The following is a 17327-nucleotide window of genomic DNA, read 5'->3' on the forward strand; positions in this document are numbered from 1 at the left end:
CAGTTCGGAATTCAGAAGGTCCCAGCCCAATTCCGCTTGAGTCATATAGTTCCGGAGAGATTGGTCATCGGAATGGAGTTTCTTCAGCGTGTCGCTGTCCCTCTTTCGCCTCTCCACCAGATCAGATTTCTCTCTGATAAACTGGGAATTCTTTTTGGCTAGCTGCTTTTCAGCGAGTTCCTACTTTTCTTCCGCCACCTTAAGTTTCGACTCCAGGTCCTTGTGGGCGGAACGCATGTTCTCGAGCTTTGATGAAGTAGTGGCCAGAGAGGTAGACGCACCTGTTCAAAGTAACAAAATTATCAGCAAAAAATTGAAAATCAGAAGATCGACATAATGATGGAGTGTTCGGAGACATACCTTGGGCTTCTTCAAGCATTTTCTCCAGCTCTGCAATCCGAACTTTTGCATCGTAAATTTGATCCGCCTGTTCGAGGGTGACGCGGCGTTGTAGAGAGATATTCCTGTGAAGCTCATAGTGCAATGCTTGTTGTTCCTACAACAACAAAAAAATCAAGAAAGGATAAGTTCCGATTACATTTAAACAAAGTGTATATCTTTTCGAAGTATCATTGCCAGAAATATTGCCGACATCACGCTTGGGGGATACTACGACACTTTAAAATTTTCTCTGGATGGTTTACTCAAAGTATCAAGGTGAAAACTAAGTTTGATTTCCGCCTAGATACTTGGGGGCTACTGGGAGATTGGTTTACCTTGCGCTTGCAGAGGAGTTGGTCGAGAAACTCGCAGATTTCTTTTTTGTGTTGCTGAATGTTCATTCAGCATCAGCTTTGCCCCATGCATTGTTCAGCACATAGTTCAACAAATCCTGCTCGAGCTCCCACTTCTCCGCCTCGGTAAGATTGTTGAAGAACTTGGTAGAGTACGTCTTGGGAGTAGCGTAAACATCAGAGGGGTCGCCAAAATTGGCCGGAAATACGATGGCATCATGAGCTGCAGCTTCAGCCTTGTCTGCAGAAGTGACTTCCGCCTCCTCTTGGCCTTTGTCTTGAGCTTCTTCAGGGGCAGCCCACTTGGCAGCGGAGCAGCTTCCGTCCTTTCTCACGCTGCTCACTGGAATTACTTGCACTTGAGTTTCGGCAGTGGGTTCAGGGGTTGGTTGAGGTTCAGGTGGAGTTGGTTGGGGAGCAGCAGTCGACGTGCTTGGCGGAACTGGGGTGGCAGAGCCTACAGCCGGAGATGACCGGAGGAAGCTGGTGATCGGCTTCTGGGTGAAAACCCTTGAAGCGGCAACTTTCTGATTACTGAACCAAGTAATGTAAAGATATAAGTTACAAGTTCAACTTTACAACAAAAGAGTTTATAGTCTGGAAATCTTACGTGGCTCCGGGAAGTGTCGGGCGTGTCCCTTTTTCGGAGTTAGCAAGCAGCTTGTTGCGCTCGCGCTCCGCCTTCCTGGAATCAAGGTGTAGATGGCCAGCAGGGGCTGTGGTTTTCACCTTCTTGGCGGAGGCCTCGCCGCTGGTTCCGACATCGGTTCTGGAAGGTTTGGCGCGGGGACGTTTGGTAGCGCGAGGGGGAGCTTTTTTCTTAGGAGCTTCTTCCTCCTCCTCGTCTTCGTACTCCGGATCCTCCTCCGCCTTTCCAGCATTCATGGGGATACGGAAAATATCTCGAAAGTCTTCCTCCGCTGAAGAGGAAGCGTTGAAAAAGTTAGAACGATTCGAAAGACAAGAAGCAAAATGGCTAAGTGCGAAACATACCGGAGGGCATGTGTTGTTGAGGTGCATGTCTTTGTTGATCTTCAGGACCTCCTGGCCCCGGGTGAGCTTCACAAGTGTCCAGATCCTCTTGTTCAGAGAATCCGTTGGTAAATTGTCCTTGGTCACCCGAAGCTTGTCATCAACTCCGGTGTATTCCCAGATCAGCCGCTTGTTGTATTTCAACGGCTGGATCCGGCGTGTGAACCAGCTCAAGTCAGGTCCATTCCGGTCAAACCGTCGTGGACCAGCCATGCGATTCTCCGGGCCATCTTTTCTAGCTCCGGATGCTGAGCAAGATCGGGGATGAAGCTCCAGCTAGCGAGCTCCTCCAGAGGATTGTTGTTGAAGGCAGGGAGGCCGTCGTGGCAACCCGGAACGGTGACATTCTTCAGATAGAACCATCCGGCATTCCAGTACCGAACGGATTCGTGAGAAGAAAGGGCTGGAAACACCCTCTTGGTGCGGAACACGAAAGTCATGCTGTCGCAATTGACCATCACCTTGTCCTTCGTCTCCTTCTTTACTCTGTAGAAGAATTGCAAAAGCCGGACATCCGGACGGACCCGAGATAGCCTTCGCAGAGGGTGGTGAAGTTCGAGAGGAGAAGGTAGGAGTTGGGGGAAAGGTTATGCGGTTGGAGTCCGTAGGTGCTGAGCACAGATAGGAAGAACTCCGAAGGCGGAAGTGACAACCCTCGCTCCACCCAAGCCTTGGTGAAGACCCGCTCGTCAGGATCCGGAGATGGGGTGTCGTAGTCCTTGGTGAACTTCCAGGACTCCGGAGCCAGGAGTCCTTCTTTCTTGAAGGGCTTGAGCTCCGATTCCGTGACATCGCAGGTCCACCATTGGCCCTTTCCCCTTCGCGGTTCTGGGCCTTGGAACCTTTCTTCTGTTCCGCTTCATGCACTTTGGCTGCCATTCGAGCTTGCCCTTCTAGTTCCGCCTGGATCTCCTCTACAGTTGGGATGCGTCTGAGGAGATTGCTGGAAGTGGTGGAGTAAGGTTGAGCTAGCCTAGTGTCGGAAATGTTGGGAGGAAGGAATGCTAACGGTTCGATGAAGGTTGGCTCCGTTGAGCTGGGTGGAGGGCTACTCGGAGAACTACAGGTGAATCTAGGCGAGATATCAGACATATTTCTGACTGGATGCATGATGGTAAAGAACTTAAGAAGCCGGATCGTACTATCGCTATCTTCTACAAGTCCGGTGGACTTACCGGCAATGGCGTGGCGGTTCCCCGTGGTGCCGACGAAGGTTGAGCTCGCAGACTTGACGCGTTGGCCTCCGGCCAGACCACGAATAAGCGGCGGAGCTCGTTTCCCGATCAAATTTTTGCAGCTCGGGTCGATGCGGGCCTCGGAGCAGCGGCGGATGAAGCTTTCCGGGGAAGAATTCATCGGCGCTAGATCCGTTGGGCGGCGCTGGTGTGAGGTTGAAGATGAAGTGGTGAGGAGAGGTGAAAGAGTGAAAGTGACCATGTGGATGGGGTATTTATAGGCCTCACGCGGAGCTTCGTGAGTCGGATCCTGTGGTGGGAACAGAACGGTCGCACCGTTGGATGACTGCCACGTGTCCTAGGTCAAAAGCGGAGAAACTGAAGCGGTGGTGACCTAAGAGCACATCTTCGATATTTCTGGCTAAGATTTGCAGTTCCTAAAATTTAGCGCGGGAAAAGGGGAAGTTATGTACGGCGTGGGCGAAAAATCCGCTAAGTTACCGTTACAAAAAGAACGAATGAAGTCGGTTGAATGAAGTCGGAAACGATGAAGTTTTGGAAGCTCTTCGAGATTCTCTTCGGATCCGGACAGAGATAGACGGAGGAATGAGGAATCTTGAAGAACTTTGGGGGATACTGTTGTGGGTATACTTTATGGGTATGACAACAACATGGTGTAGATCCGGCAAGCCCGGGTGGCCCACAGATGGTGATGGTGGCATGTGGCCCGTCGGGCGGCCTAGTTGCTGTTGATAGAAGATAGATGAAGTCCAGCCGAGGAACATGAGCTGGATCCCAACCGACCTACAGAGTAGGCAGATCCATGGAAGCCCATGAAGTATCTGGATCCATGAGGGCAAGATTAGATCTAGGTGGATCCTTGACGTGCACGGCAATGTATATTATGTACTTAGGCATCTTGTATTCCGGCTAGGACTCTCCGTAGAAACCCTAGATCCTGGTGTCTTTATAAGCCGGATCCCGGGAGCCCTAGAGGCACAACCACAACTCACAGTAACAACGCGAAAGCGCCAAGATAATTCCAGACAAGCATCAGTAGGCCCTGTCATCGAGCAGGTGTTCCGAAGTTGGGTAAATCCCGTACCACCGTCCCGAGGACTCTTCGCCCGATGGCCCCTACTTCTTCTTCCCTCCACGAGGATCCCTCCTCTCGAGTACCATCGAATAGGCAACGACTGCCATACTACCCTCTCTTTTTTCCATCACCTCATGGTCACACCAGATGGATTTTTTGTTTGTACTATCATCGCCTCACGATCACCTATGCGCGTAAGATTGAAATAATTCCTACCACTTTTGCGTTAGTTCAATTTTCTTCGACACCATCACTTATGCGGTACTTCTGCAACTCAGATATTGTCATACTTATACAATACTTTAAACAATAACCTAATAGCCAAGGGTGCGGCACGGTCTACGGCAAGGAGGCATGGCGTAGTCGTTGGCCGGAGAGGGCAATGCGCGGTGGTGGCGTGGAAGTCGAGCGCTCCGCCGTCCAGAGAGATTGGGGGGACATGTGAACTATGGGAACTGAAATGCGCGTCGCACTAAAATTTTGGTTTCAGTCAAAATAATAGCAGTGGGCCCGAGTTAGGTGTGCTGCTAGTATTACGCGCACCCTCTGCCGCAAACTATTAACATCACGGACATCGTGCTGTCGTAACTGCATGCGACCGATAAGTCAGTACTAGTCACGTGCCACCAGGGCCGCAGGCTGCGGCTAATTTCTGCACCCAGGCGCAGCCGGGACCCACATAATAGTTGTGTGCCCTACCTTACGGTACGCTACCACTACGAGCTCACTAGTCGCATGCCCTATTATTGACCACTGCTAAAAATAGCAGTCGTGTGTGCTTTCTAGGGCCCGCTGCCATTAGTCGAGCTCCTATAGTCTTTTTCCTACTAGTGAACCCATTGGATCCATGTGAGTTATCTCCAGCCAATAGAGAAGCGCCATGCCATAGATTTTTCAGTGCAACCGCTTTGGAACGGTTGCACGGGATATATCTAGCCGGTGCGGTTGGTGGTTTGACAAGAGATTAACATGTTGATGCAAATGCGCTACATGCTATTTTGTATCTTTGGGCGGCTCACTACTAGCAAAAGGCCTAGCCGTAGGATTGCTACCAGTGGTGCGCCACTACACAGGTGCACCACTGCTATGGCGCACCAAAAAGTGGTGCTCCATTGCTAGCCATATCACCACTACGTTTGACCAAGGTTTGACACACCCCTATACATAGCAATGACGCACCAAGTAGAGGTGCACCACTGCTATTTGAGGTTCCAGTGGCGCACCTCTACGTGGTGCGCCATTGATATGTATAGGGGGCTGATGGAAAAGTTTGGGCACCATTTAGTAGTGGTGCACCATGCTTGGTGCGCCACTGCTAAGTAGTGCCCATACATTTTCACCCCCCTTGTGGACCGCCTTTTCGGTTTTGAGAAAATAAAAGAAATAGATAGAAATATCAAAAATAAATTCTTCGAGATGCCTGATGACTGCAAGTACACAAATAAATTGTAGCTAGTTTCGAAATAAGAGTATCGAACCACGAGGAGCTACTAGTTAAGGTATTCCCTTGCTATAGTGTTTTTAGAGGATGGTTGTGATTGGTTGCAATACACTAAATAAAGCGGTAAAAGCGTTATAGGAAATGGGTTGAAATTTAATAAGACAGAGTGTTCTCAGGAATTATCGTATCCACCTCTAGCATTATGATTCATTTTAATCAAGATGAAGTATGTTTTTAATCATATTGTGTGTGGAGTGATCTCCGTAAAAAGATACGCCCAGAAAGCCATCGGTCATCGCATCTCTAAATAACCACAGCAGCTAGTCTTCTGCAAGCCACATATTGACTATTGCTATTGAGGGTTTTACCCCGTGGTTATCTATATGAGCCTGGTGAGTCTCTGTTTATCCTCCTCATCCATGTGTTGAAGTGTTGATACGGTAGTGTCACTTCTCGGTGTTCACTTTACCACACTTCAAAGGGTAGTTCCCTCTCGAGACCATAAGGTAAATATTACATGGTGCACAACATATAATATCAAGAGAGAGAACTAACACACATTAATACTTAAAATCATAAATCATATTAGATTCATATTCATGCTAGGGTTTCTCCATCTCCCCAAGAAGTAAAGGAACTACTCACACATGGAAGAAATCAAGAACATCATCATAATAATATGGAGGGGATGAAAGGAATGGAATGAATTCGAACACAAATCCGCAATAGCAATCAAGATTACAAATATGTTTGGAGGAGAATGGGATTGGTGATGCAGCGGTTGGTGATGAAGGGGATGATGCCTTGTCCTCCGAGGATCCGCGTAGCATCCCGGATGATGTCTTCTCCAAGGTTGCTTCTCTAGATCTCGTTAGGGGAATTTCTCTGTTTTGCCGAGTTGTGTGTCTTAGATCTCCATGTCGTCTGCGTGAGATGGAAGTATTTGACAAGACGGTGCTCCTAACACACCTACGGGCGGATGGTACGGGCGGGCTCCCCCCCATACCAATGCTCGCTAAACTTACTGGAAGTTGTCCTCGCATCCTCTCTTCGCCTAGGTCCATAATTAAGTGCTTAAATGATTTTTATATCGTCAAAATACCATAATGGCAGTTTGTATTGATATTTCATCATTGCTTTATTATTTAAGATCTTGTGTAGACAAGCATAAAAGTGCATGGTAGCGCGGTGAAATACAAAAATCTTATTACTATGCAATGATAACATAATCAAATGACGGTGTAAAAACATGATAAAAATTCACTCATCGATGCCCATTTATTATGTCATCTAGTTTTAGTGAAAATTAACAAACATGAATTTTGACTTTTGTTTGCAAAATGGGGGCTATGTTTCGGTAAAATGGGATTTTTGGTTGCATACGACCTCCGATGAAAATATTTTTCATATGAAATGTATCTACGCGAAATTTTCTATCCAATTTCAACGCCCTCCGGGGTTTACAAAAAATTTAGATTCCCAAAAATCAAAAAGGAAACATGACTTTTTTCAGGTTTTAGATTTCAGGACGAAATTTTAAAAAAGAAAAAAATAGTAGGGTGCACCACTGCTAAGTTCCTGTCCTACGAATTTTGAAATGGCCGACCACTTACCCCTTACTCCTCCTCCACATATTCTATTCTACCCCTCCTCTCCTCTCCCCCTCCTCCTATCCTTTCTTACTTCCTCTTGCTCCTCTATCCACTCCTCCTGCCTACTCTCTGGCGACTTCCGACGAACCTCCGGCTTCCCTCCTCCTCTCCGGCAACCACCGACGATCCTCCTCCTCCTCCTCCAACTCCGGCCTCCTCCTCCTCCACACCTCCTCCTCTCCTCCTTCTTATCTTCCTCATCCTCTCCTCCTCCAATCGGCCAACCCTTCCTTCCGCATCACAGAGAACGTGACAAGGTGCATACTAGAAGGAAAATATAAAAACAATCCAAATCTAGATCCAGATCGAAATTTCAAATTACTACCAGTGGCGCACCCTTTTTTTGTGTAGTAGCGCATGTCGATGAAATAGCAATGAGGCACCAGTGAGCTAGTAGTGGCGGACTACATGGTGCACCACTGCTAAGCCATATAGCAATGGTGCACCACTGGTGCGCCACTGCTAACAATCAACAGTGGCGTGATAGAAGTGGCGCACCCAGGTGCGTCACTGATAGCCATATGGGGTGCGCCACTGATTGCATGTTTTTTTTTCTAGTAGTGGCTGATTCATGTATCAACTTTATACTATCCATTATTTGAAATAATTTTTAAATAAATATTAACAATCTAACCAAGAGGCTGCATGCGTTGTGTTTAATGCAACGGCCGTGGCTTCTCCTTTTTGAAAAAATAGAGCTTGAGAGTGGTTTACAGGAAATAGCTTATCTATCCTTTAGGATTAATAGAAAAGCAAAGATGATTGACATGTGCGCAAAGAAGAATGTCGTGGTAAAACCTTGTTGCTGGTGCCACCGGTACGCCGTACGCCCCTATGATTCCGCAAACAAATGACCGCCGTTCATGCACTTGTACCAGCCTAAAGACTAGAAGAGTCAATTCAAACTCCATACACATTGTTTTCGCCGAACAATGTCGAAAATTACAATTCATACATGGAGTGTTTTCAAAATGTTTTGAAGTCTTTATAATTTTAATAGATATTCGACCTATAAATACTTCATGGCCTCAAATCAATTAATATTTTAGTAAGAACAAACGGGGTAAATATGTTCCATAAATATCATAGTTTCGACAGAAATAAGAAACATAATAGCATATCGATGGTACTACACAAATAATTGTTATATTGGTAAAATATCTAAAGTAGCAAATTTGAACAACTTTTTGAGCAAACCAAGAAGACTGCCATCAGAAGTTCTTAGGTATCAATCTTATCCTCAGCCTGGCTATGATATTGCGAAGAATTAACATCATATGAGCTTGACGAACCCACCTAAAATAAGAGTAAAAATAAGATATAAGACACCACTTCTTCCCTCTCATGTCAAGGAATATCTAGAAATACCGTTAGAAATAAATGGTAAATATATGGAGCCTCAGAGTTGTCTATATCTTAGAGAAACAAAAGGTCCACAACAAAGTTCTATTATGTTTCACGGCGTAGCGAACTTGTATTTCACAGTTAGCACAATTACGCTTAACTCTTTATCACTCACAAAGCACAACATCGATATATTAGAAATAAATACATGCAAGAAAATGCTATTTAAATATGAAATAATCCTAGAGGGGCCTATATAACTATTAGTGTTTAGTTTTTGGTACATAGGTGTGAAATTATAATTTAAGATAGTAATCCACGCATAAAGTGTTTTGCGGTAATGCTCAGCTCTGAACATATATGCTATCTACATATAAGCTTTGATGAATAGTTGTCTCTCTAGTGATGTAAATTAAGTTGATAATAGATTGTCCAAGGAAGTACAAAATGATCTAAGTAGCTAGACAACTTGCACAATTAGCATAAAAACTTAAGTACACATTGGCACACAATAAGTATTTAATAAAAATAACTATACTACAGTGGAAGTCATTTATCTGTATGGATGGAGACGACATACTTACTTTGCTTTATATTTCAAGATAATTTATTTTGCATATTCATTGGAGAAGGAGAGATGCAAGAAAGTGGTAACAAGAACTATCAATCTATAGCAAAAAATGAACTAGAATATGATAAATTAGACCGTACGTAAATCTTTACCTGATCCGGTATAACACTTGTCATGATACTCATGATGCTCCTGATTGCATCAGTTGTAGCCTATAATTAGGTTATGTTTGTTAATGTGTCATTTTATGAAATATTACAAATTATCTGGCTAGTAAGTTTGTGCACACTATACCTTGTAATTATACGCAAAATTTTCCAGATAAGCAACTAAATTTTCTCTATCCCGCTTTTGCCCCACAAAATTAAGCCGTCGGAGGGGTCTTGGATGCTGGTATCTCATTCACAACATGTGTTAGAACACCAACTAAAACACATATAACTATCATTGTAATTTTTTATCTTCAAATGGTTATTAACTATTCGCCCTAAAACATGAAAACAAATTTTATGTTGACTTGCATTTAGATAATTATTTACCTGATTTGAAATGTCTCGAGATATTTTGTTGACCTCCATGCCTATTTGTTGTCGAATCGCGTCATCAGATATAAGCGGAAGTAGACCATTGAGCCATATGACAAATTGTTTTGAAGATGCCTATCAAATGGAAACTCAACATTTTATTAAATACTCAAGCATAATTAGAGCTCAGTAAAGAATTTTTTAAATCGAGTAAACATACAGCTCTTTCATGCTCCTTTCGATGAATGCGGATCCACATTTCTTCCCTCTCCGAGAGGTTGTTCTCCCATGTCTCCCACTTCTTTAATTTCCATCCTCCCCTTTTATTTTGCCTACGTACACTGCCATATTTCTTGTATATATCTAAACGTACAAGTGACTCCACAAATATGTAAGATTGCAAGTTTTCTGGCTTTCGGGGGCCGAAATCTAACAATTTCATTGCCTCATTCAATTCAGTCTCAAAGTTCTCCCCATTCCATAGCAACTTATATGCAAATAGTTTATTGTCACAACTTTGCGTCAATAACTTACCCCCATGAATTAAAATTGGACCAGGAAGGTAATTTGATGTGTCAATATTGTACTTCTGGATCCACTTTTGCTCCAGTTTGTTTTCAAGTGTCCAAATCTGCACCTTACCAAGAACCCCTTCAAGTGCATAATGAAATGTTTGAGCAATTGCTATACATATCTTCCCGTCTATCTCTCGTATGCAGAATTTCCAAGAACCATATGCATAATGTTCAGGCAATGGTGTCGGTAATTGTATCCGCAAAAACCTTTCTTCACTGAGATCGAAGGATATAATAGCATGTCGCCAGCTAGCTGCTATATCTTCAATTACCCAATACACTATTCCATCAATATTTATTGCTCCAGCATTTCTCACACAGTTCAAGCTTAAGGCTTCTGGAATTTTGATATCTTTCCATTTCTCATCACCAAGCGTATAAACCTGAATAACATTGGATCTATCTTTATTCTTGAAAGGGCCATCTATATTGTCACTTAGGAAGTGTGTGATCTTGTATTCATTTTTCAATGGGTGGAATCCAAAGGTGTAGAATGAGAAATGATCACCCTTCCAATTCCTCAATGGTTTCTCAATACGAATGCTTTCACCCGTTGCAAGGTTTGCTATCTTGATGGTTGATGTATTTGTGTATAAGCAAATAATCCCATTGCATGATCCACAAAGGAGATCATCAGGACCAATCACTGGCACTGCATATGTTGATTGTGACCAAGCTTCATCAACAAGTATGGCATCACTAGGGTAGCATTTTCTTGCAATAGACTCTTGTTGGAAGAATAAGATGGCATAACGGGATGCATGTTGAAGGTGTAATGTGGCAAACTTGGGATCACAGATCATTGTTTTCCATTGTTTGCAAACACCAACACACCTCAATAAAGTGCTAACTGGAAGCCTAAAAAATATTCGCTCCATGAGGTCTCCCGTGAGACAGTTTATTAAGCATTCATCATCTATTTGTTTCTTTGAATTGGCTTCCTCAAATTCCATAGTAAGCACAAAGCCTAGGTACGAAATTATTGTAGGAAAAAATATTTTAGAAAATGATGGGGCATACACCATAAATATTTTTTATTAAAATAACTAGCCGGAAAAAATGTGAAGAATTTTGAAATTTCCATAGGTTTAAGATTTTAAGAATTGATACATGATTAAAGAGGTATCAGCCACATAGCAAAATATGGAGCCTGGTATGATTGGTCTATTTACCAAAAATAGTTAACAAATGCATTTACATATGATTGTTGTAAATTTGAATACACATGTAAGCATGCACAAATAACATAAACTATGGACCTTGACACTAATATACAATCCACACACCTAGACGATACTTGCAAGAATTAAGTGTGTGAAACAATAGAAAATAGTTTAGATGGAAACATTACATAACTAATCAATAAAAAATAGGATTACACAGGTATGTAAATCTAGAACAACATGAAAAACTACATGTTGGCAAGGAAAAACTATGCCGTTTTGGCAAGTTCGGTAACTAATAGAATTTGCAGATAGCAAAATAACAGTGGGCTATATGAAAAAACATAACAAGTGCATCAGAGGGATATATGGAAATCAAACTATGGTAAAAACAATTATGTGGGATAACAAGTTCTGATTTGTGAGTAAAAACAATAGAGGAACAAATACAAGAAAGGGATTTTTCACCAAAAACATGGTTTACCGGGAAATTATTGGGACGGGTGAATCAGATCTTACCGATGAAACCTAAACTTCCAAGCCACGATGACGCAGATCACCTCCCCTCTCTCGATAGCCTTCTCTTCTCTACAAACTTTTGCGTGCAAGGCCTCACGGATATCGCGTCCTCAGCTGAGCCTCGTCACACACCATCACCGCGCCGCCGGTCTGTATCTAGGGTTAACATGTCGAAGGTGGATTGATGGAGGGGATGGGGTGGGAGTTTATCTAAAAGGGTAAGTTATGGATCATTCTGGGCCTTATCAAGGCATTAACATCCATGGCCACTGGATCAGGACCCGGCCCAGGAGGAGGGCGAGCGGGGGTAGCTGCTTCGGCCCCTCAAAACCAAGGGGGTACCTAATTATTTGTATGTAATGCTGGGTTTGGCCCAAGTTAGTAGTGTTACTAGCACTAGTAGAATGGTTTGGTCTGCACAGATTCCACTGGTCATGCGGAGCCACCACCCCTATGAGGGATACACCTTATTTATTTTTCATGGATTTTACTTCTCACCAATATACTACATGGGTGTATAATGTGACAATTCTATTAAAATCCCACGGACCCATTAGCTTGAGAGAATATCTTATTGAAATAGTATATGTTTTCCATTAGGAATACGAGTGATAATCCAAATAGCGAAGACCCATCATTGCATGGTTGTATGCCTTCACATCACACTACCTATGAACTAGTTGTTTTTACTATGAAGATACAAAATAATCCATTAACGGCTCACTATTTTTGATACTCGACACATAATCATATAGAGAAAGTAACATTTTTCCTACACCGGAACTTCTAAAATTGGTACAAACAAGATATACCATTTGAAGTGGTTTCAGAGAGTAGTTTTTTTTTTTCCATTTGTAGATCGTTTCTAAACTAAGTTTCCCATTTTTTCTTCTATATAAATGTAAGCTTCATTAGATAGTAAAGACAATCTTAAATTGTTAAAAGGGAAAATGGGAATCTGTGTCCAACCACTAGAGGGAAATCCACAACTCAACTACACGTCATGGCAAACACTACAACATCATACATGGTGCTTATTATACGTCGTGCCAAACTCTAAAGGCCGCGGACAAGGATTAGGCGACTCTGAAGGGACATCGGGAATTTATGAACTCACCATTTATGAGATTATTTCTACAATATTTTTATCTATTCTACATATTTTTAGAAAGTAAAAAAATAATGAACTTCACTATTTGTTGATTCTCTAAATTTCTTGGGCGATCACCACAAATTTTCATTGCTTTTCACAATCAAGGCTATGTTAATTGCTCTCCTCTGGTGTAATACAAAAATTGCTCTTTAGTTCAAGGTTTTATTTGATGTTCATAGTATTACCAACATATAGGGTAACAATGTTAGGTTTTTCAGCTATTTTGTTGATCATATAGTTATAGTTATAACGTTCAAATACCGTGTGGCGCAATGTAGCATCGGTAACGGACACGGAGTGATGGACTCGCACATGGGGCGCTATCTGGCGAGGGATATGCTGATCTCGGCCCTGAAGATGGACCAAGTGTTGTTGGCGGTGACAAATTCTGCTGTGAGTGCATGAGGTGCTTGTCGTCTGCTAGATCGGATGTGTGCTCCTATTTTCACCATAGGAGTGACTCGGTGATGCCAACGGTATTTAGCTGGCGGGGCATCGTTTGTGTTTTTAGGGCATACGGCTATGATGGCATGTTCTTCACCCATTGTCGGGTTTGTAAGTGTTAATTGGTAGCTTCAGGTTGCACGATGTATGCTTTTGGCAGATCTTTGTTGAATAAAATTTAAATAAAGCATCTTCGATGAATAGGCTGAGGGATCTCAACCTCCTTTTCGAAAAATACCTTTCTTTTATAAAATAGATTATACAATATCGACGTATGGTCCCATGCTCCATGAATTTGTTGTTCAACTCTGAATGAAACCTCCAAACGAATAAAAGTGTGAATACTTTTTTATTTTGCAAACAGGAGACTGTGAAAGAGGTTCTTTCAATTCATTTAAAGTATGTATTAGTCTAGAGAAGATACATTTTACATGTAATATGATTCTCTTTACTTCTCATTGGCTACCATTTTACTAGACTAGTACATAATTAACCAGCTACGTGCTGCAAAATTAGTTTGTTCACTTAGCCATGATACGTATAAGGCTTTACTGAAATGGGAGGAACAAATGACATGTGCCCTTGGTGCCAGGGGTTGCCGTACTTGAACCTAGATAGATTGACTGAATGGGACACTACGAGGTAACACAAGAGCTCCACCGGCGGGTCGGTGAAGTTGTAGCTGGCCTCTGTACAACAGCACGTGCCGCGCTGGTATGCCATCTTACGGTCGTCGACCTCGTTGTAGATGACCAAACTCCCGCAACCGTCGTGGGGCACTGGATCATTGCCACATGCACGATGATGTTCATCGACATCATCGATCGTGGCTCACACTTTTGGCACTGGTTCTTGAGAAGCTCACCACCGTGGTGTTCGCGCCCATATGACCGCCCTTTCACTGTATGGAATAAAGCATGTGGCATGATATTTGTGCATAGATGAATCAATAAAAGAAATCCAATAGAAGCCACCTTGAATGGGGAAGCTTGAAAGCCTGTAGATAGAGTGGAGCACCATGACTCCATGAGGTTTATATAGTACTGTACGAAAGTTTCACTACTTCGGCATATGCATATGTTGAACAATAGGGGAAAAAAACTGCACAACATTGCGGGTACCGGCATCCTCTAAGAGCATCTTTAGCAGACCCCTCAAACCGGCCCTACATACGCGTTTGGGACCGGTTTGAGGGTTTTCGCGCGCTCCCGCTCCCACGACCCCGCCCTGCGGGTGTACCGCGACATGGTCGCCTCCGGCATCATGCCCGATGAGTTCGTCGTTGCGGCCGCGCTGAGCTCGTGCGCTGGCGCCACCGTGCTCGAGCTGGGCGTTTCGGTGCACGCCACCGCGGTCCGGCTCGCGCTCGACCCTTTCCTCTCGGTCGGGAACTCGCTGGTGTCCATGTACGCCAAGACCGGCTCGCTGGGCGAGGCCAAAAAGGTGTTCGACGCGATGCGTGTCCGGCGTGACCCCATCACGTGGACAGCCCTGATCGTCGGGTACGCTCAGAACGGCCGGGGCAAGGAGTCGCTGGAGGTCTACGCCGACATGGTCCGGTCGGGATGCAGGCCGGACTACGTCACCTTCATCGGGCTGCTATTCGCGTGCAGCCATGCCGGCCTTGTCGACGCCGGGCGGGCGCACTTCCGGTCCATGCAGGCCGAGCACGGCGTCGCGCCCGGGCCAGACCACTACGCTTGCATGGTCGACCTGCTCGGCCGAGCCGGGCGGCTCGACGAGGCCATGGACCTGCTGAGCCAGAGCACAACAAGGCTGGACGCCACTGTCTGGAAGGCGCTGCTCGGCGCGTGCCGGACGCACGGGAACGCGGAGCTCGGTGAGTACGCGGCCGAGATGGTGTGGAGGCTGGACCCGACGGACGCCGTTCCGTACGTCATGCTGTCGAACCTGTACTCGCTGGCGAGGCGGTGGGCCGACGTGGCGAGGATCCGGATGCTGATGAAGTCCAGAGGGATCACCAAGGAGCCCGGGTGCAGCTGGGTGGGAGTGAACGGTGTGACGCACCTGTTCTACGTGGAGGACCGGGGGCACCCCCAGACGGAAGAGATTTACCGGAAGGTGGAGGAGATGATGGACAGGATCCGAGCTGAAGGATACGTCGCGGATACTGACTGGGCGCTGCAGGATGAGGGGCCGGAGGGGAGGGAGAAGGGTCTGGCCTACCACAGCGAGAGGCTCGCCGTTGCATTTGGGCTACTTGCCGTGCCGGCCGGCGCGCCGATCCGTGTGTTCAAGAACCTCCGGGTGTGCGGCGACTGCCATGCCGCAATCAAAATGATTGCCAAGGCGTACGGCAGGGAGATCATACTGAGGGATGGCAACTGCTTCCATCACATGAGGGATGGTGCATGTTCTTGTGGCGACTACTGGTAGCGGTGGATTCAGCCTGGCAGGTATGATTTCTTTTCATTTTTGGTAGATTCAGCGTAGGCATGTCGCATGTGTATAAGAGAGCGAATAGGTACTTCAGTTGGGGGTGAGAACATGATAAGAGACATCTTTTCCTGACAATTGCTTGCACCAAAGATGCCGCTGATGTACAATGCGTGCTACTTTGGTATTGCAATGGCCCTTTTGTCTATGTAATCCTACCATTATATTCGTCAATATCTTTTACAGCATCCTATAAAATAAAGAGAAGCAGTTAGTAGGTTAACGGAATGGAAAGAACACATCTTTAATACAGTAGTTCATTGCCACCAAGATATATCACAAAAGATCAATTACCTTAGCAAGTCTTGTTACGGAAGTAGCAGCAATGACTGTAACTGATAGTTCTATGCCCAATGTCCCTAGCTGGTTGTTTCCTTCAAAACCAATTTCCGTCTCATCTTGCTGTAGAATAAGTGTCATTGTTCAAATCTGAAGCCACTATATTAAGGGTTGTCTTCAGAACCTGTGAGCTCAGCATGTATGTTTATAGAAAATTTGAGAGATTACTTGGCCAGCAACAACCCTTACCCAAAAAGCAGTGTCTCTACTCTCTAGTACATGATTTTTGTGGCTGCATCGTTGGCTTAATTGTACATACAGATGGATTCTCAAAACACCAAAAGAGAAACAATTCTCATGAAAAACACTCGCACTCTCATTTTTATACTCCAGTTGATCGATCATTTAACCACACTAGTATTTTCTGTCTAATACATTCTTGTTATTATGCCATATGTCCAATGGGAACTATTAATTTATTCATTGCCCTCTGTCACTCCACATCCTTCTTTCCAGGGCAGTACACACAAGGTCTCCTCATCTCTGTCTCCACTATACCTGGCCATGGGAAGCCCGGCCCGGCCCGGCCTGAAATTCCTGGGCTTGGGCCAGCCCGAGCATGCCTGTGGGCCGGGCCTGGGCCGAAAATTTAGGCCCGATGGTTGCGCTGAGCCGGGCCTGGGCCCGAGAAATGTGTCAAATAAGGAAGAGGCCCGGCCCGAGGCCCGATGGGTATTTGTTGTGATGGGCCGGGCTTGGGCCGAAATTCTTGGCCCGACGGTCGGGCCGGGCCGAGCCTGGGCCTGGGTTTTTTGCGACGGGCTTTGTTAGGCCCGGCCCAGCCCGAACTATGCCCAGGTATGACTCTCCACAGATACAACAACATGATGACATTTTTTTAAAAAGAAACGCAGGAGAGCTGCGATTTTCATTATCGAGGAAACGAGTTACAGAGAACATGATGAGATCTTTTAGAACAACATTTGTAGCTACCTAACTCAGGTAAGGGATGAGGTTTAACACTTACTAACCCCAGACACCATATAAGAGCAACCACTTCTTGTTGCTGAAATAGGAAGGCGAGGCAGCTGGGATGGCTACAACCATTCCATGCACCGTCTCCTCGCCATTGTGTCGCTTCCAAGGCACACGTTGTTCATTGTGAGAG

The 17327-nt window shown here is 44.9% G+C and overlaps 1 protein-coding gene across 1 annotated transcript; it reads left to right on the forward strand.

The window, feature by feature from the left end:
• Positions 1–14050: 14050 nt before the first annotated feature.
• Positions 14051–15922, forward strand: LOC127340199 (pentatricopeptide repeat-containing protein At2g03880, mitochondrial-like). The gene is made up of 2 exons (XM_051365973.2): positions 14051–14137; positions 14573–15922. The coding sequence occupies exons 1-2, from the start codon at positions 14051–14053 to the stop codon at positions 15818–15820; spliced, it is 1335 nt and encodes a 444-aa protein (XP_051221933.1). The 3' UTR covers positions 15821–15922.
• Positions 15923–17327: the final 1405 nt, after the last annotated feature.

Source organism: Lolium perenne, chromosome 3 (assembly GCF_019359855.2).
Source record: "Lolium perenne isolate Kyuss_39 chromosome 3, Kyuss_2.0, whole genome shotgun sequence".
Classification (NCBI taxonomy): domain Eukaryota; kingdom Viridiplantae; phylum Streptophyta; class Magnoliopsida; order Poales; family Poaceae; genus Lolium; species Lolium perenne.